This window comes from Puntigrus tetrazona, unplaced genomic scaffold, assembly GCF_018831695.1.
Source record: "Puntigrus tetrazona isolate hp1 unplaced genomic scaffold, ASM1883169v1 S000000152, whole genome shotgun sequence".
Taxonomy (NCBI): Eukaryota; Metazoa; Chordata; class Actinopteri; order Cypriniformes; family Cyprinidae; genus Puntigrus; species Puntigrus tetrazona.
The window spans coordinates 1-20,171 of NW_025047828.1; the positions used below are offsets into that span (position 1 = coordinate 1).

General features: G+C 40.0%; 1 protein-coding gene, 1 long non-coding RNA gene and 2 pseudogenes across 2 annotated transcripts; 1 reads left to right on the forward strand and 3 right to left on the reverse strand.

Moving 5' to 3' along the window:
• Positions 1-2,476: 2,476 nt before the first annotated feature.
• On the forward strand, positions 2,477-8,032 carry LOC122332992 (annotated as a pseudogene).
• Positions 8,033-8,720: 688 nt separating this feature from the next.
• On the reverse strand, positions 8,721-10,054 carry LOC122332993. The gene is made up of 3 exons (XR_006248567.1): positions 9,951-10,054; positions 9,623-9,684; positions 8,721-9,535 (listed from the first exon to the last, which is right to left on the reverse strand). It is a non-coding gene; the product is annotated as an uncharacterized LOC122332993 (long non-coding RNA).
• A 341-nt stretch (positions 10,055-10,395) lies between these two features.
• Positions 10,396-14,392, reverse strand: LOC122332991 (annotated as a pseudogene).
• A 2,724-nt stretch (positions 14,393-17,116) lies between these two features.
• LOC122332994 (mediator of RNA polymerase II transcription subunit 26-like) lies at positions 17,117-19,712 on the reverse strand. Its single transcript, XM_043230474.1, has 2 exons — positions 19,569-19,712; positions 17,117-19,129 (listed from the first exon to the last, which is right to left on the reverse strand). The coding sequence occupies exons 1-2, from the start codon at positions 19,674-19,676 to the stop codon at positions 17,504-17,506; spliced, it is 1,734 nt and encodes a 577-aa protein (XP_043086409.1). The 5' UTR covers positions 19,677-19,712; the 3' UTR covers positions 17,117-17,503.
• Between the last annotated feature and the right edge of the window lie 459 nt (positions 19,713-20,171).

Genomic DNA, 20,171 nt, shown 5'->3' on the forward strand with positions numbered 1-20,171 from the left:
GTTTATAAATGGGCAGCCACTTTGTAAACAATGCCCAGAGATATCTGAAGCTGGAATCTAGAGGTAAAATACTGTATACTGGTCAGCATCATAGGAAATCAAACTGTTTTCGATATATATATATATATATATATATACATATATATATATATATATATATATATATATATATATACATATATATATATATATATATATACATATATATATATATATATATATATATATATATATATATATATATATGCGTATAAATGAAAATGAAGGCAAATAGCGTTGACATCAAATGTCCATCATGTGACAACAAGAGCGCGATTTATACGTTGTCTGCCTAAACCAACTCCTCAGTAATGCTGTTTAACCATAGCTGCGAAATATATACGTTTATACTTCTCCGAGAGAAGTTTTCTTCTATTTCGACAGCAGCTCTGTTAAAATTACCTCACGCACCTATGGCGCCTCTTTCGCATAAACCTTCATGCGATCTCAGATGTGTTGCGCGTTTGGGAGAATGGGTAAAGGTCGTCCCTCTGGGAGAATGACACCTGTTAGAATCCAAAATGGCTGTTCCTTTTAGTTCCGGCAGCGTGATTCAGGCGGATGACTAACTGCCGCTAGTGTTTCTAGGAAACTCGTAGACAGAACAGATACTGAATATCCCCGTCGTTTCAAATGCTAATGATCACTCTTCAGGGCTACTCAGCATCTGAAAAGACTTGGGTTGTAGGAGGATGCACATAGGCGTGCGCCATGAATGATGCTTACATTAAAGTCACGCGCCTAACGTTTCTGACCTGTATTTATTCAGCGGACATCATTCCCTGTCTCTTTGTTAAAGCAGCTTGGCGAAGTACTGGCAGAGATGCGCACGATATCAGTGTCAAAACTATTGACTGTGTTGCGATCTATTAAAACGATCCACCAAGAGAGGCGTTCGTGCTATTGCCAGGACCAGCTGAAATAACTGAACAAGTGTTTGTTTTATTGTTTGCTGCACATCCACTGGCATTAAAAACAAACACACCCTTAGAGCTGGGCCAGAAAATGCTTGTCAATCCTTTATTAATCACGAAGCGAAACACCCTTTGGGCTTCTAAATTCAAGTGAACTCTGTTGTTTAGCTTCATCCCATTGACAGACGTGCAAGCATTTATAAAGTGGTAAATACTTTGTGTATTTTTACGGCACAGTTTAGAAAGTAAAGCCAAAGAGTCATCGCCATATTGTTGTTATAAACATTTTTAAGTCAGTAAAAGTCTCAAGATAACATGATATCTAACCTCTTCTTTCATTAAAAGTATTCATTAGTTTTTAAAAGACAGCTTTCTGACCCCAAATATTTGAAGGATCGTGTACATAGTCATTCATATATCGTCAGCTCCATCAAACATATTATTCAGACGTGACTAACGTCACAAACAATCAAGTCCTGGCTTCTGCTCCGCCTGATTACCCTTTCAAATCCTGTTTTGACCACGTCTGCAAATGCGGCTGTAAAACAAGCAAATCTCTATCTGAAAACCTGAAAAGCTCTGCCAAGGCTGAGAAAGGCAAACTCCTGTAGCACTTGTGCTGATATCCACTCCACTGGAATTAACACCAACTCTCCTTTGTCACGAGACAAAAAGCAGCTAAAAAACACGCAGGTATTGCTTTCCATAGAAACAGACAAACTCTCTGGCATGGCTACAAAGAGATATCTGAGTGTGATCTTCAGGAAACCTCAGGTGAATCTTGAAAAACTCTGTGAGCGTAGACTTTCCCTAAAAATTCTCACACTGCTCTGTGGAACAGACCACCTCAGACCACAGCACTCAGCTGCAGCACGTTTTCACCTCGTCTCCACACAAAGCCTCTGGGGACTTCACACTGGGAGAAAACCCGGTGTCCATTCACGCACCATTCCACACATTCTCTCTCTAAGCTAAGCAGAATTTGTATGTATGGTTTTCTATGTCAAGCATTTTTAGGAAGCACTCGCTATTCGGACATTATAAACAAGGCAGGGTGCACAAAATCATTCACAGTTGATTCGTAAGATTTGATGTTCTTTACATCTCAATAGGCTCAGTAGGATTGTTTGTCAGAAATTAGTGTAATTAAAAAGCCGTTATTATAAATAAAATCAATCCAAATGAAACCACTTACTAAAAGTCAATATAAGATCTAAATACAAACATAAGAGTTGCTCAATATTAATCATTATTGTGAACCTACACTCAATTTTCATTAAAACATGAATTTTTTTTTTTTTAAATGAACAGGCTTTCTGGTTACAACCGGGTCCGTTCTTACATCATGGTCCACATTTGAAGCAAATATATGGTTAAGGAGGAGGAGGGTGAAACACCAGGCAGACTCACACACTCCCTCCAGATGGCCAACCAATCACAACAGGCTAGACGGCTCAGAAAGGGTATAAAAACAAGTTAGCCTTTCAGCCGCTTGCGAGGCCTGTGCTCTTGAAACTCTGCGACAGCTAACCGCTCTCTACTACAAGTTAGAATCAGCAGTCAACCACAGACACACAACAAGCAAGATGAAGGTACCACTGGCAAATCTGCTGTGCATCACAATCTTGGCAGAGCTCCGGGACGAGTTTCCCGCTGGAAAGGAGAGGAGCTGCCTCTGGAAAAGAGAAGAGAGTTCAGTATGCAGCGTGGGATGATGTTAATGTGCTAGCACATGGGTTGCTGCAGCTAGGTCAGAGTCTTAAAGAGCATGTGGACAAGACCAAAGGCCAGGTGAGAACATCACCACCATCAAGATGAAGGTCTTCAACGTCACCATATCAGAGCTGAGCAAGCTGACACAGCAGCTTCAAAGAAGACAGCGAGGCGTTGAAAGCCAAAAGCCCCAAAGTCTGGAGGAACGTGAGAACCTGGTCTAAACGTGTCCATCGATCTGCGGGGGAGAAGACAGAAGAGCTGCTCGCCGAGACAGGAAGAAGGATCACGAGAGGATGAATAAGCTGGAAGAAAAAGTAGACGGCTTGATGCAAGGAGAGAAGGTTTGGAAGCTGCCAGCAGCAACTACAGCGATGCCCGAACCATTCAGGTAAGAGTAAAACCTCATTGTATATGAAAGAACACTGTCACAGGATTTTCACCGTAGGCTAACAACATATCTGTCTGACATGCACTGTAATGTTTAGTTATGCGTTTGCATATATTCGTCAAAATCATATTCTAAATACTTTAATTAACTAATCAAGATTTACTTAGATAGGTTTATGTGTTTTTTCCAATAGAAGAAGGGCACGCGAGCCACTCACGTGGGCGTGAACGCCGCTTCATAGCATGAACTCAGAGCCGTGTAGTACGTGCAAAGATAGCAGCTGTTCAGACAAAGAAAGTGACATAGCCTGCTGACCTCCAGGAAAGTTTGAAGTGTGTTGACATTGGCCCCTTGATAGACGTTTCAGAAAGAAGCCTTAAGCGTTTCGTGCGCACGCGGACGCAGCGGTTTGGTTTTTCGTTGTCTGCAACTTTGCGAGTTCGTGTTACTGTTACATAACGACGTAGATTAAAAAAAAAGCGCCGTGTGAAAGACCGGTTATACTGGAAAATAAAAACTTAATTGTCAACAACACCACGATTATCGTTGCGGTTCGCCGAGGTTTGGAAAAGGCCACGTTTTTAAGTGCGGATAAAGATTGACCGCAAATTATTTGTGATTTCAGTGGATGCTGGAGGCGCAAAATAAGCGCATCGATGAACTAGTCGAGCGCATCAAGCAACAGCAAGAAAAACTGGATAAACAAAATGTTCGCATTCGGACCCTCCAAAACCAGGTGAGAAAATACTCTATGAAATATAATGTAACTATGGATTAGTGTGGTAATAATACATTAAGTCTGCGACTGCAAACACCGATAATGTTCATGTAGATTCACATGAAGAAGCGAGCGGTCTTCTCTGAAAAAGGAGGAGGATGATGTTCACCTGAACGCGAGCTCCTCTGAACAGCGAGATTCACCTGTTGGTGAGTCAGTTCATCATTCTGTTATATTATATATATATATATATATATATATATATATATATATATATATATATATATATATATATATATATATATTATATATAATGTGTTGAAAATGTGTTTAGATTTGAGAAAAAATTAAAAGTACAAAGACACAGAATGCTGGCTAGTCGTTTCTATTCACATAATCAATCTGCCTTATTACAGTCTCAGATAACAACATCACGCGCACAAATATATAAACTTTTGTACTTTGCCAAAAACATGCTGAGACTTGTGCAGCTTGTTTTGCTCCTTGTTATGTGCTGCGTAACGTTGATAAACATGTCCAGTTAGAAGAAGTATCATGAAAACATGTGGGAGATGTCTTATGGAAATAAGACCTTAACTTTTCAAACGTTTAACTATAAGGTGTTTACAAGTATTTTAATACTGAGGATTGGAAATTGAAACTCCATTTCAAAGCAGTGACTACCTCTAAGTAGGTGAAAGGTGAACCTAGCAGAAACACATGGGCCAGAACAGTCATCCAAAGCAACACAATAAAGCCTCTCATGGCGAGTTCTGACATCAGAGGGATCAAAGAATGCTTAAAAAAACAGTTTCACTGGATGCCTTCCAATTGTGTGAGAGTTCATCAGTCTTGGACCGTGTTAACTCAGGGTCACAAGCATGCAGAGATTTGTTTCAAATCTGGCCAAGAGCAAAGGGGGAGGCTTATTTTTTCACATATAGTATATCCTGTACCTTAGATTAGATTTCCTGGCTCTAATCCAGTGAAAACCATGTACAGAGTGCATATTTTTGGACCATGAACTTTATACAGATTTTCTCTGTCGCGTGGAGATCGCTCAAAAAATGCGTCATTTCTCTCAGAAACGTGCAACCTTTACCTAGATCTGTCAGAGCCAGACTACCCCCTACCCTACTCATCCACAAAGACCACCACTTTTATTGTAGTCAATGAGTGTGCCAGACTAAGAACCACTTCACTTAAACCATATGCTTTGAGTCTTTTAAATCTGCTGCATTATTTGTAAGTGTATGTGTGCATATACATACATACATACATACACACATACATACATACATATATATATATATATATATATATATATATATATATATATGTATATATATACATACATACACAAGCACACACATATTTAAATGTTAATTTTTATATTTTATTGTCCGTTTATGTAGGGCATCCAATTTTTAATAGGATAGATAGTGCCAATTATTTATTTTGTTTTTGGCATCTGACTCTCATCTCACATAGTCCCTTGAGGGCCTGTGCAGTTGCTCCTCAAATAGCAGCAGCCTCGGCATTCCCGGATCACTCGCTGCCCATGCATTGTGATGTCAGCAGAGGGTGCTGTGCACGTGAAGCAGGCGTGGAGAGTTAGACTGGAGGGGGCAGGGGAAGGAATGCTTGTAGCTCTACTGAGGAAGTCTCTGCTTGGGAACTAGGGGAAAGGTCATGTTTACACCCTCAATTGTTTCAGCCGGGTCAGAATTCACATGTGAAACTGCCTTTTGTTTGGCAGATGTTTGCCGCGCTTGTCTGAGAAATATATGTCAGTGTGTGTAGCATTACACCGAATGCTCTTTTGGACCAGTGTGACATTTGTTTAATAACAACACATCAGATGACTTGGACTATTGCCCCGGGTGTTCAAAACAAACTCCATGTTGGCATTTGGGTTCTTGGGTGGCACGTTCAAGGTTCTGCGTTTGAGATAAGGTTTAGTTCACTATTAAACAATGTGTTAAACTTTTACCCTAGGCGTGTGAGCGATTTCCATTTTAGTGCCAACTTTAAAGTGTTTGTATACAAACTTGGGTGAAGGTCATTTGCAGACGTGTGAACATTTTTGTGGTGTTTTGGTGTCTTTCAGCTATGGCTTCTGACTGTCATGAGTTGTTCCTGAGGGTGAGACCACAAGCGGGCTGTACACCATCCAGCCAAATGACTCAGAGTCCTTTGAGGTCTTCTCTGAAATGACACACCGGTAAGTGGCACAAACTTTCTGCCATTTTATCTCTCCATTTATCTCACATGTCCTCTTAAAAGAGCATCTTATCTTTGTTCATAACCCACACTGGAATTTGCCTTCCCATCCCCCAAAAAGTCACTCAGGACAGCTGTTAATCCTCTTGTTTTGTGCGTGTATCCACAGAAGGAGGATGGACTGTCATCCAGAGACGCCAAGATGGATCTGTAGACTTCGATCAACTTTGGCAGGCATACCAGACTGGCTTTGGGAGCCTAAATGGTAAGAATCCAATGTGAACTGATTTCGTTTTGCATGTGACCAACAATCTGCCAGTACACTTTGATTAAGGTGTAGAGATTTACCCACTAATAAGGGTTGTAGAGTGGCAGATTAAGGATAAGGGATCAGATCAATCCTGGCTAGAGAGGAAACATTTTCAAATCCTGAATCCCTAATACCCTTAAATGATTTAATTGCAGAGTGACTAAATCTCTTGACCTATTCCTAGACCAGAGTACACAGAGTCTCTTAAATGTCCCTCTTAAATGCTGCTTTCAGGTGAGTTCTGGCTTGGCCTGGAGAAGATCCATTCTGTGTCCAAGGGCGGCAACTACATCCTCAAGGTGCAGTTCTCCGACTGGCGGGATGAAGTTCAAACCATCAACTACCCTTTCCACCTGAACGGCGAGGAGAGCAACTATTCCTTGCGCATTCTTGGGGGTCCCGCCGGGAACCTGGAAAGCTCTCTGTCCACCGAAACATCTGGAGTGCCCTTCTCCACCCGCGACAAAGACAACGACCAGAAGAATGACCTCAACTGTGCCAAACAGCTATCAGGTAACATCATGATGCCATGGGCTATAAAAGAGATTTTTTTTTTCATATGGGTGATTCTGTGGTTCTAATTGGTTTGTAAATTTGACTTTCCAGGTGGTTGGTGGTTTAGCAATTGCGGTCGCTCAAACCTGAACGGCAAGTATTTTGTTACTCCTGCACCAAAGCAAAGGCACCAGAGAAAGCAAGGAGTCTTCTGGAAGACCTGGCGTGGCCGCTACTACCCGCTGAAAACCACCACCATGATGATTGCACCCGCCGAGATCGAGAACAAGTCATAGAGGACCTTTGCTGAGATCTTAACCAATGATATTAGTGGAGAAACCACCATTCGTAACCTGCCAAAATAACGTGTCGGTGCTGAAAAGGTCTAAAGCTCTTTTAGGAGTGTCTTTGTTAGAACAGACAAAGTCTGAATCATGAATGTGGTGGACACTCAAATCCCAGTCTGCACAAAAATAGGCTCTTTTATTTAGAACTAAATGTGCCTGAGCTCTGCAAGCAGCAGCATGTTTTATATGGTGCAGGCCACTGTAAGGATCTGCTACATGTTTAGACAAATCTGGCACGGTGACGTCAAAAGACCTTATGGTTAAGCGCCATCGCAAGCACTTTCCGAAGCTAAAAAAGCTTGGGGAAGAAATGAACCTTGCCACTAAAATATGGACCAAATAAGCTATGTAAGCTTGAGCCAGTACTTTTGAGAATGCTTATTGTAAAGGCACTGTTTATCTTAAGGCATTATTCACAGACATGCATTAGTAGATCTGCAGAAGTTCATTGACTGTCAATTCATTTCAGATTCATCTAAATGTGGAAGTTTTTTTTTCTGGTACGCACATGCTGTTTTCCAAAGGCTTAAACGATCTGAGACTACTTGTGTATTTTCCTGTTTTGAAATCAAACGAGGAGTTCCTGTGGAGATTTATTTTCTCAGTCACATTGACTGCCTTTATATGTCTGTAGCTGTCACTTATATGTAAATAACAGAAATATACACTTTCTTTGTAGCGTTACAGCTGTATCCCTGCCAACTTTAAAAGGTCATGTTCTGATTTCCATATTATTTAAATGTTGTACAAAAAAAATCATTATGTATTTCTTTATCTTTTTGCTTATAATTTATGTTTTCCAAAAAGTAAAGCGTTTTGCTATTGTTTTTATAAAAGATGTTTGGTCTTGAAGTGACCAATAAAGATTTTATTTAAAAAAAATGTCAAGTGTCAGTGAAGTTCTTGCATTAAACACAAACACAATGCAAAGGAAATGACCTTGTTTAGATCAGTATGGAGTGTCAAGCAGACATTTGCAGCTCTTTTCAGACCTGAGGGTTTAGTGCATCTACATGCCTGAGAGACGGCAGGTGATGCTGGAATGTCCTGACGGTGCTCGAGCTTGCTCAGTGCCCTAGAGACAAGAAACATGATAACTAATACAATCGAGCAGATGGCTGCAAATACACGTATCAGTCATGCATACAGCGGACCTGCTGTTACTTTTTAATATTAACAGTGAAAAGTTTTTTAGTTTGAATTAAAGTAAAATGGCTCTGTCCTTGAATGTTCCCGTAGGAGTGGTGCCATATGGTCTTAACCACACGTGAACCTTACTTAACGGAAATCAGCTTATTCTTCTGACTTGACTTTAAGTACAGTTGTATTGGCTTCCGAAAGTGTCACACTCAATGTTTCACACCTGAGAGAAGTTCTTAACTTGCCAAATCGTCACTAATGTGCTTTCAGTTACTTACTTCCAGATGAGTTTAGTGTATTTAACAGTCAAACGCTTTTACGGTTTAAGAGAAGAACACCTGTCTAATCAGACTTGTGTGCAGATAAAGAGAAGCAAACTGAAATTTGCTCAGGGTCCACACGTGAAATCCTGCTTTATAATAATGGCGGATGCTTTTGGTCTGACTTAAAGGCAACAAGATAGTACACTTTATTTGGACAAAGGCTCAAATGTCAAGTGGTTCTGACATTATGAAACAAGCTCACTGCATGTAGTTCCTTCATGTATAGCAAAGTTATTAAGTACAGTACAGTCAACTGAAAACTAGGCCACTGCACAAACATAAAGACATGTTTCATTATATAACAGCCATTATGGTTCTTAAAGCTTCATTCAACATTGAGTCATTCTTCCTATTAATGTATTGTTGCTATATTAAAAACCACTGGAGCAGAATATTACAAAAAAAAAAAGAAACAACCATAAAAAATATTATTCAGTTATAGGACACCTTTAATTATCGTTAATCCTGATGACCACTAACCCTTTGCTGTTTTGTATTTCACTGAAAGCCATTGTACAATGGGCTACCAACATCCGATTTAGAAGCATTTGGGGTTAAATAATACAAACATTTTGCCATACGGCTTGCTTTCTTTTGTGGAACACAAAACACATTTTGAGAAATGGCTGAGGGGTTTTAACCAATGCCATGGACGTCCACGGTAACCAAACCTGTTTGGTTCTAAACATTCTTCAAAATACTTATTTTTCGTTCCACAGAAGTGTAAGAAAGTCTACATGCTACACGTGTGGTATAATGTTTGCGTTTATATCGTCTGTATGACAGGTTGAGCTTCTACCTGCCTTAACAGGAGTCGTGAAGATAAATCATTGGGGAGCTTCAGAAGGCGAGCGTCGTGACAACACGGAATGCAGCATTTCATTAACAAGAAGACATTCGTTTAGACGAACTCACTGCAGACCTGTTTGAGAAGAGACGCAAGCGAGGCGTTAAAAGTACAAATCTGTACACGTGACGGCAAAGTGAAGCTGTAAAAACAAATTGCAACCTCAAGCAGCAAAAACTGGACCGAACTGGAGAAGCCGGAGAGATCTTGTCAAGCAGCGCCACCTGGTGGAAGCGAAGAACGCAACATCGTAATATTGACAGGAGTTTGCGGTAAAATATATTTAATATATTGATAACACGTATAATTTTTAGCCTTAGAACCATTTTACAAGCCCTCTATTACAAGGTAACCCCTGCTCTCTTTGGACACCTTTCACAGAGGCGTTGTTAAACAGAAAAGTGAAGAAGTGAAATATTAAATTATTCACATATGTAATATTGTTTATCAAATAAAATATGAACTTTATAGGTACTTTATAATAGCTTACCTAGTAAGGGGTATTTTCTCGCACTCATTACCAGATGATGGCAGAATTTCACAGGTACTTTTAGACGAGTCCCCTCTTACTCAAATCCAAAGATTATGCTATACCACTAGAAAAAAAGTCCCTTCTCCAGTGTCCCAGTATGCACTAATCCAGAAATACTCAGCTGACTCAGCACTGCTTGATCATTTGACTGTCTGGAGAGTTGATTACGGATCCAGGATTGAGAAATTTGGTTTTGGTTTCAGAGATTGCAAATGTTCCTCTTGCACAGGACTGAAATCAGCGTGCTTGCTTGGTTTCGTTTTCAGAGAACAAAAGCTTGTAAATTGAATGAATCATGACGACAGTAATGTTGTTCAACATCTTTTATTCTGAACCCAGTCTTTACTACATCCATTTAACCATCTTATTCTAAAAGAGAAGTAAAAAACACAAAACAAGTGTAAAGCATATACAGAAATCAATTTAAGTGATTTTTCTGAGCAGACGTAAAATTTCCAACGTCTAGTACAAAGGGTCATTTGGAATGAGAACAAATACTGTGGAAAAAAAGTAGTGAATCCAGTTCCTAATTTGGAATGTTCAAGGCTCACAATGTTATACTTCAATTTCCTTTCACAATACTATAATCCAAAGAAAACAAGACAAGCTCCAGTTGTTCTGGCTAGGCGGACTGTAAAGTATTTGATGAGAATATGGAACACAAACACAAAGATGAACTCTTTAAAACACATTACAGATTGCCTGTGCGACAGTAAAGTGTATTATTATAAAAAAACCACATTCATTTCCTCTAATCAAGTGAGGAAGTATAATATTTATCAAAAGAAATTACAAAAAAGCTGCTGAAATGATAGATGAACCCTTCCTTTTTGTGCATGTCAAGAATGTGCTCTCAACCTTCCAGCCTAAAAACACAGTAACAATATCACTGGGGGGAAAAAAAAGCTCTTGAATTAACACAAATGCACCACATAACTGCAGTAACTCCTCATTACTCTAACTTTGTATCTTTCAACTGTAACAGCAAATATTCACCTTCACATGCTCAACTGACAAGAAAAAGTGATTTTAAACCCCTGAGCATGTTCAAATATTCAAACAATGAATCAGGCTCACAAAACGCTCATTCTCGTATATACTTAATATCAAATTTCTTCACAACAGCTTGATTAAAACAGGAAAAAAAAAAAAATTGGGATTATGTGAATAACTTTACAATAACCCCCGTCACACTTATTTAACATCTAAGAAGAGATCAGCATTTTCACCGAAAATTAAAAACAAAACGATAATAAAAACTACATTAAACTAAACAACTAAAGCAAATACTAAATATTATTATAGTGGTTGTGCAATTACATGACTGTCACTTTAACCATATAAAAATACAAGTATCATCAATACACATAACACTTAACTGATATGTTCTGTAGGGCTCTCGCTTCAAATGAATAAAACAAATGTTTATAAAAAGAAGACGTTTACATTTAAAAACATGAGTGATATGTTTCACGTTGGTCACTTTCACCACTATCCGACAGATGGCACGCTTACTGTGGTGCAATGGAATGTTTTGGGTCTTTTGTTTACAAGGAAGTATTAACTTCCCTTTAGCTTCTTTTTGAGACCTGCGATTGGTTGATTCAGTAATCTTGCCCGTCATCCTGATAACCCTGGTAGCCCTCGTCCTGGTAATCCGTGTAGCCGGTGTCAGCTTCTCCGCTTGCGCCGGGTGCACCTTTGGGGCAGTATTTGGCGTCATAGATCTGACGGCCAAGCCCGAAATTCTGCCCGCTCTGGTTGGCGCCTTGAGCGTAGCCCATTTGCAGAGACATTGTAGAGTTGTCACACTTGTCAGTGCCTAACTTCTGGTCATAGATGGCACGACGGGTTCCTGGAGCGGTCATACCAGACTACACCAAACAGAGGAGAATTATTCAATATTACTCATACCACCAAATATTAATTTCAGCTTTATTTCAATTAGATAAAACTTAGTGTTTAATTAAATGATAAATGAAAACACTGATACAAATGAGATCGGAAGAAAAAGTGCAATATAATAGTGTATTTTTTATTTTTATTTTTTTAAATACTCTATTTAGCTTTGAATTTCCATTACTTCAGAATCAAATTTTAGCAATGTTAATACTTCAGCTTAAATAAGTGTATTTTGGTTTAGTTCAGTAATGGTTCAAATAATTTTTTTTTTTGTATGCCAGTCTAATAGTCTGTTTTAAAAAGTTTTTTCTCACTTATTAGCTTTAGTACTTCAAACATGTTTAAACAATGTTTTTCCCATATATATATATATATATATATATTTATTTATTTATTTTTTGAGCACAACTTGGTTTTAGTTTCAGTTACCAATAACCCCACTAATCAGAATGAGTAAGCCGTATCACAGGAGGAGGGTGGTACTTACTTGGCTAGCCCCCTTGTTAGTGCCCATCTGCAGACTGATGGTTGAATGGTCCATTGGTGGCAAAATGTGTGACTTGGGATCATACAGGTGTCTTCTGGTGCCATAGGCATTCATTCCAGCTTGACTTGCACATTTATTCGTTCCCATCTATTAAAAGACATGCAAGTGAGCTACAAACACTTCAGGTTGAACCAAATCAGTTCTGCATTACAAATTGGAAATAACCGTGACCCATATTCAGAGAGTTTAAAATAATTACAGATACTCGGTCAAAGTTTTCTTAGACCTGTAATCCAATGACACATTGTCCGGCTTTCATTTTCTCCTCGTCAAACGCCCTCTCCTGTCTTTCTGCATACTTCACTCCAATGTCTACATTTGAGTGGATGCCCTTGGTTTTAGCCTGTAAACACAGAGAGAATCTATAATTACAGACTGAAATGTCACAGTTAGGCTGTCCTCCTTTGAAATTACACGATTCAAAAGGAGCTTACCATGCCAGCAAGAGCCAGGAGGGTAGTCTGAACCTGTGTCATGTTTCCATTCTCAAAGAGATCATTGGCTTCAAAAATATCATGAGGCTTGAGTCCGTAGGTGGTGATCGCTTTAATGAAGTTGGTCAGGTTCTCCAACTGCAACAGAATGAAACAGACAAAGCATAACCTTCTAGACAATCTTATCAGCAGTTTATGTGAACACAAACAACCGTGCAAAAAAAAAAAAAAAAAAAAAAAAAAAAAAAGAAAGAAAAAGAAAAGTTCAATGCCTCTAGCTTTTCTAAAACGCTCAAAAATAAACATTTAAGAGAAGTGGAAACGGTCGGCTTACCTGATGCCAGTTTTGCGATGATTGGTTGATCTTTTCACAGACCCAGGCTGAAGTTTGTTTACCAGCCTTTAAGCAAACAAATCAAGACCTCAAGGTTACGCAAGGTCATGTTGTGAAATTACCTTTAAGAAAAAGACAATGGGGGCATCACTGAAACACAAACTTACTCGCAGAGAATGACGCCGTTTTTAACCCTTTCTGAAAGTCATCTCCAATTGAGCGCCCGGTGATGCCCTCAATCCAAATCCGTAACTCTTCCTCCTTCTGGGGTCATATTTCTGTGCAATCTTGTGAAACAATAAAGACGGCACTGATTAATAAAAATCACACTGCAGTCAGACAATACAGCTCCATGCTCATCACTTCAAGAAACACACAAGATCTGCTCGATCGTTTCTTCAATGCCCCACGATACATAAAGAAGACACATAAGTGAGTGATATAAATTACATTTACGACTTGAAATATAGTCAAACAGCCAAATAAGGAAATCAAAGGCCTATCTGAGGCTATAAATCTGTCCGTCTAGTTAACGTCAATACTGCTAACTGATACTAGAGTGCTAAAATCACAACCACTATCAGGAAGAGGAATGTGAGCCAACAGCAGCTTTATTGTGAGCGCAAGCCGTGTGTTTTTCAGGCCAGATCACAATGACATGTTTGAGCACTGGAGGCAACGCCCCAAGAGTTCTTAGAACTTTCTTTGCCGTTTCCGCGACTTCTGTTGCGTTTTGCTAGCTTTGCCTTGACAGCTAGTTGCGTCAAATGAGACACAGCAATATGCGTTACATGAAGCACGAATGATATTAAATCTTGTATCGCAACACGTGTGTTACATGTTAACACTACGGGAAGTTTAAGAAACATTTGTTGATACAATGTTGTTGTTTTTTTGTTTTTTTAACTTTCACCAGAACTAGAAGAAACCATTTCTATTGCATAAGAGCCAAACACGGCAAACCACGACCGTTTTAAAACTAGTTTGTTAATTATTCCACGTACCTTGCTTTTGACTTCCGCTGAAAAGCCGTAGGCTGGACCTCTGTTGAACTGCGAAGACATTGTGTCAGCTACAAGAGCAGCCAAAGTTGCAAAATAGATGGTCGGGAACCGAAAGAAAGGCGTCGGATAAAGTTTGATAGTTTTGTCTGCTTTACTAATTTAGCCTAAGTAGATCCAGAACTTCCTTCTGTTACCTCGACACCAATGAGGAGGCGCGCTCGCTGCAGACTCCCCCCTTTTTCCTTCTTGGCCCTGATTGATATCAAAAACTCCATATATGGCACTAAAGTACCAAATTCCTTTACAATGGGAGTATCCCTGTGTCCATCCTGGTATTCCAGACTCGCGGTAGCTGAGGAATGAGTCACCTCTGGGAATAAGGCAGGCTACTGAATGATGTCACTAGCATTCATAAAATATTTCTCTGAAATGCTGAGGAAGCAACGCAGGACTGGAATACAGGGCTTGGCCATTCAGATGTCAATGAGTTTATCTTCATCAGAGTTTTGCGTTACACCACTTGCTCGCCAGTGAACCCTTTTGAGTCCAAACAGCTGATAAAAACATCACAGTAAGCCACAAGTCTTATCAATCCTTCAGTAAATGTTCTGCGAAGTGACAACTGTTTGTAAAAAGGCCATTCCCCGTTGCAATCTCACATCCAAATGTACCCGATATATTTGTTTAGGACTTTACTGGACAGGTTCTTGCTAAGTTGTGCTTGATCTGTGCATATTTCTCTCCCGATTCAAAGGAACTTTTCCAAAACAGAAAGCAAAATTAGGATTGGTGAAAGTGGCTAGTTAAAAACATCTATAAACACGTAGCTTTGGATTTCACAAGACTGTATTTTAACGGATTACTTATGGATTACCGTGACGCTTCATTGATGTGATGTAATGCTGAATTACAAATTTACATTAGAAACTCATCCACATTTTAACGTGTTAACGATTCTTTAAAATGTTGACTGTTCGTGCAAGACAGATAAAACTAATGATCATCTTTGGTATGAAACTTGGTGTAAGGAGCTATTCAAACAACGCATTTTTACAATGTTACTTCAAGTGCAAGATGCTGCAAAATGCTCAAGCAAACAGTTTTTACAGTAAAAATGTGTTCTGCTAAATGAGGTCCAGTGTTGTTTTGAAGCACACTGATTTAAGAAAAAACAACAACATCTAAACATTCCTCAAATTTCGGTAGGGTGCAGCAGAAGAAGGTCAACCATTCAGGTTAGGAATGACATGAGTAAACAACATAATTTTCATTCTGGGTGAACTTTCCCTTTAAGACTAGGTTAAGTATGCACGTACACTACAACCATTTTTGGTTAGCTTCAGTTAAAGGGGGTTTCCACGACACACCATGCTAGCAACCTGACTGCAACACTTAGACACAAATAGCATAAGTAACAACACTACAAAAAAAAAAAAAAAAACCCACACACACACAATATACATATATATATTTTTCCTCTCATGAACAAAGCATTTTTAGGACAAGTAACCTTAACGGAAGAAAGGGTACCATGATGCAAAGAGTTTATCATTTTATTTTTTCGAACAAACAAGTGATGTTAAACACTGAACAAATATACTGATCAAAAATGATCAAAGAAGTCTCTCCTCTAGTTTTAAATTGCAAATTATATTTGCAATACCCTAACCAAGTGTTGAGCTCTTAGATGGCCTTTGCTTCAAAAACAATGCATATCCCTGGAATATCTGACATGGTTTTAAGAAAAACATATGCTGTACTTTTGAAACCAAGTGAAGCTAGCGGAAGCCTTTCCAAACTTTTTACATCAAAGGCACATTGGTAGGACGAAGGTAGCAGAGCACACAGTGTTTGCAAGTCGGCAGCAAATTGGTTTCACCCCCTTCACAAGACGTTTGTCTTCAAAACAATGGCAAGGCATTTAAAATAATTTTGAATGAAGAAAAAAAAAAAAAACACGATCAATGTCAAAACTGAAAACACTGAATGAATAATAGGACCACAACCTATAAATCTAGGTCTAGAGATGCCTGCGAACAGCAACACAAATGATTGGGTCTTTCATTCAAAATGCTTTGTTTCCTCCCAAATTAATTACATTCATAAAAAAGAAAAAAAAGAAAGAAAAACTTTAGAAAGGTTTTACATGGATTGCAAGAACTATGTACAGACAAGCAGGATAACGCGCATATTTATTGACACATTTATAGCACAATGCGTCCATATGAGAAATAAAAAGACCATATGGCAGATGCCAAGAAGTGTTTCCTTCTGTACCACCTAAACAAAAGTCTAAATGCCATACATTCACTAAGGCTCTTCAAATAAGAAAGTCATTGTTGAATGGTTTCAGTAAGGCAAACAATATCTAAAAGGAATGGTAACAAGTATATTTCCAGCATATTAACATTTTCCTGCTTTCCTGTCCTCACAGTATGAAGATGAAAAGTAGCACCCTCTGTGGCCATTCACCGCGTTTTCTTCTAGCACACGAATACTTTCTCTTTTTCGACATATTTATCCGTATTTTTCTTTTTACAATTATCTAGGCAAACAGATTTGTTTAAAATATCGTTTTATTTAACACATCTAAAATAGATTGCTTTTCTCTCATATGAAAATCACGTATATTGAAATCGAGAAAGAAATGTTAAGCGAGAAATGGCGAAATGGAATGTCGGTATCTACTGCAATTAGCACACATAAGTGAGAGCCGCTGTGGGGGAAAAAAAAATGTATTTATATATATATATATGCCTCAAGTACATCATAAACAAGGGGACAAATGTGTGATCCGAACAGAAAAGCCTCAAACATATCTGCACATCTTAGTGGATAACCTTCTGCTATGAGAAAAAAAAAAAATGGAAAACAAAAAATGGTCAAATAAATAGATGCATACATGATAAGAAACTTTTATAATTTATTCTTTGTCACATAAAGCTTTTTTGTAACTGCCAAAAAATGTTCTCGACTTGCTTTTAAACATATCTGTACTGCTCAATGCTTGCTCAGACCCTCCTATTCACACGTTGTGCAAGAACTGGCCCAGTGAAATCCCTGCGAGCCATTATATACAACCCTTGTTTGCAAATTCTTGTTGGTAGCAGCACATTACAAACAGGACGCCACTTCAGCTCCTTCTTGTGGAAAACCAAACTCGGAACAACCGCCGTTGGTTCGTTCTTTACACCTGTAAGATGAACCTATTACAGAGTGACGAGGAGAGTCGCTCTGATCTCCTTCGACTCACAGTGGGAACATTGAAAACTCTTCCAAGCCCTGTTCTCTCAGTCTAGGCAAACATATGGCAGGATGTTCAATTTAGTTTCATCGCCGTGAGGATCCAACGATATACACTCTGTCCAATCGAACCAGGCTCCCTTGGTGTCAAAACAACCGTTCACGCCCGGCCAGTGTTCGTTGTGTATTCTGAGAAGGTCCTCGTTCGTTACCTCCCGGGTCACCCCGGGTAGTTCTGTCGGGGAGCTGCTCGCTACTAACGCATGCGTTTTCCGGGACTCTTTGACGTCGTGTTCTTCTCGCTTAAAATATTTAGTCATGAAAATGTGCGCCCCGTGGCTCTGTGCTCCAGAGGATGTGAGAACGTTGCTCTGAAGGTTAAGGTACGATTGAATGATTTCGTTTCTGGGCAGATCTTCCCAGTTCGTCTGTTGAAAGGGGTTGGGAACCGACGTAGGGGTCTTTTGCGGCGGCATCTCAGTCCTCGCCGAAGGCTCTGCGATTGGCGGGCCTTGGCACTCTATGTCGTGGTGGGATTCTTTCGGAGTGAGGGGCTTAATCTGTCCGGTCACCGGGTCGTAGGTCAACCTACGATCTTTTAACCGCACTGGTTTGGTCATGTCCTCCGAGGACTGCCCCTGAAGATTTACTGTGTAGTCTCTGGGTCTGTATTTCTTCCGCTTTTTGCCTTCCGAGTTGGAGGTGGCTCCCTCCCTCTCGCCCCTTGGTCTCCGCTCCTCCAAGCTGTGTGTGGCGAGCGGGGAGTCGGAGAGCGGCTCCAGTGTTGCAGTGCTGTTTGGGGGCTGGGAGAGTCTATCCGTCGATCTGTGCAAGTGCATCGAGCCTTCCAGCCCCACAGATGACGGGCCGTCGCTGATGCACGCCTGGGCCGGCGACGTTAAAGGCTGCAGCGTGGGCAAAGGAGAGGGCACTTGGGCTGAATTCTGAGCCGGGCTCGAGAGAGTCCCTTTTGGTGCATATGTCGAAGACCTCTTGGCCATCGTCTCGTGCGTTACGCTGCGCGGACTCGAGGAGTAGCGGGGGCTTTTGGGCTGATGCTGCCCGCCTCCATCCATTCTCGCATGCTGCTGTAACACTGATGTTTTGAGTAAGGAGGAAGTGCTAGGTAGTTTGGTAAGCCCCGGAGAGCTCGGATGAGGCTTCACAGCGTTGACAGGAATTTTGTTGTGCCTGTCATTCTCAAGATGTTCCATGCGGATTCTGTCAGATGGTACGTCATCATCTTTATCCAGGAGTGGCTCAGGGCTCCCCCTAATTCCATTGGATGGTGGGGAAGAGGAATACATTGGCTCGTAAAGGGTCTTTGTCATTTTGGCCGGCAGATGTGGACTATCCCTTTGCTCCCCCCGCCGTTTTCGGCCGCTGGATTTTTCAGACTTTGGCGAGTATGTGTTATGGATGTCATTTCTAGTTTTGAGCTCGGGAGCGACCTTGCTTGGAGGGGGCACCGCTGGAGGAGTGTCTGTCCGGCAGGGGTGAGCACCGCCATTGGCAGAACCCGGGACATTTGGCGCTCCTCTCGCCGGGGGGTCACTTTGGCCGGGCTCGATCAGCTTCTGCCAGTTCCGCAGGAGTTTCTTGGCACGTTTGGCAAGGTCCTCATCCTTTGTTTTCTTTCTCACATCATTAATCAGCTTTCCCAAGCGGGTTTCCTGCATTGAAACGAAAACACCAGAGAAAAGTTTAAAATTTGCTCATTACAAGTCTTTAAAAAAAAAAAAAAAAATTCTTCAGTCAAATTAATGATGAGTAATGATGGACAAGATATTATCTGACTGATAAGTCTGACATTTCCGGTCCTAACGCTCTCAGATCCCAAGAGTAAACAAAAACAGTCTCTTTTATACTACAACAACCATTATTCTAACCTTTGTCTCCGTAACAAAATCTTTGTTAGCCAGACAATGATTTGTCTTTTCTGAATCATTAAAAATGTTATCTGGGAAACAATGAGCCCAGAAATAAGTGTACAAATTTTTGTTTAAAAGACTTGAAAAATAGTAGCGACTTGGACCCAGAAAGAGTTTTTGACACGTTCTATGTTAAGCAGACAGATATTATATTATTCATGATGTGTATGTCTTAACAAACCTCAAGTGCTTCTTTGGTGATAGGGTATTTCTCCAAATTGGTGATAACATCAAGAACTGCAACCATGTTACAGATCTGTTCAGGAAGACAAGACAATTTAACATACATGCCAAATACAATGAAATGTTGAGTAAGATAAGTCCTGAGGAATGCTGGAATCGTGTTTTAAAGGCGGAAGTGTTCAAACTTACGATTGTAATACACTAAATAACATTCAATAGAAAGTTTCTCTAATCTGCTGTCGGGAGATGTCAATGCTAGTTGCAAGTGAGTCTGCCTCCAGATTGTGACAGACTTCACAAAATCAGTTTATGATTAGTGCAGCCTCCAGTTTTTTGGTTTCAGACTATAATTCATAGACTATGATTGACATTTTAAAAAGATTTTGGAAGACACTTTAATAAGTTATCTTGCGATGATGTGTGAATTTCTGCATTAAAGATTCTGCATTTTCCTCCAATGTGACCCATGAACATAAAAAAAAAAAATCAGTTTTAGGCCTCATTTATGTGTGGAAATAAATCTGAATTGTTAGGTAAATATGAATTAGACACTTGCATCTACCATGTAAGTGGGCAGATCGGACATTCAATTTCAACTCCA

Excerpts from the sequence above, each read along its gene's own strand:
- LOC122332994 (XM_043230474.1), bottom strand. The coding sequence starts at position 19,676 with ATGTATGTTAAATTGTCTTGTCTTCCTGAACAGATCTGTAACATGGTT. Across the intron at positions 19,130-19,568 it reads TCACCAAAGAAGCACTTGAG|GAAACCCGCTTGGGAAAGCT; the intron begins GTTTGTTAAGAC and ends GTTTCAATGCAG.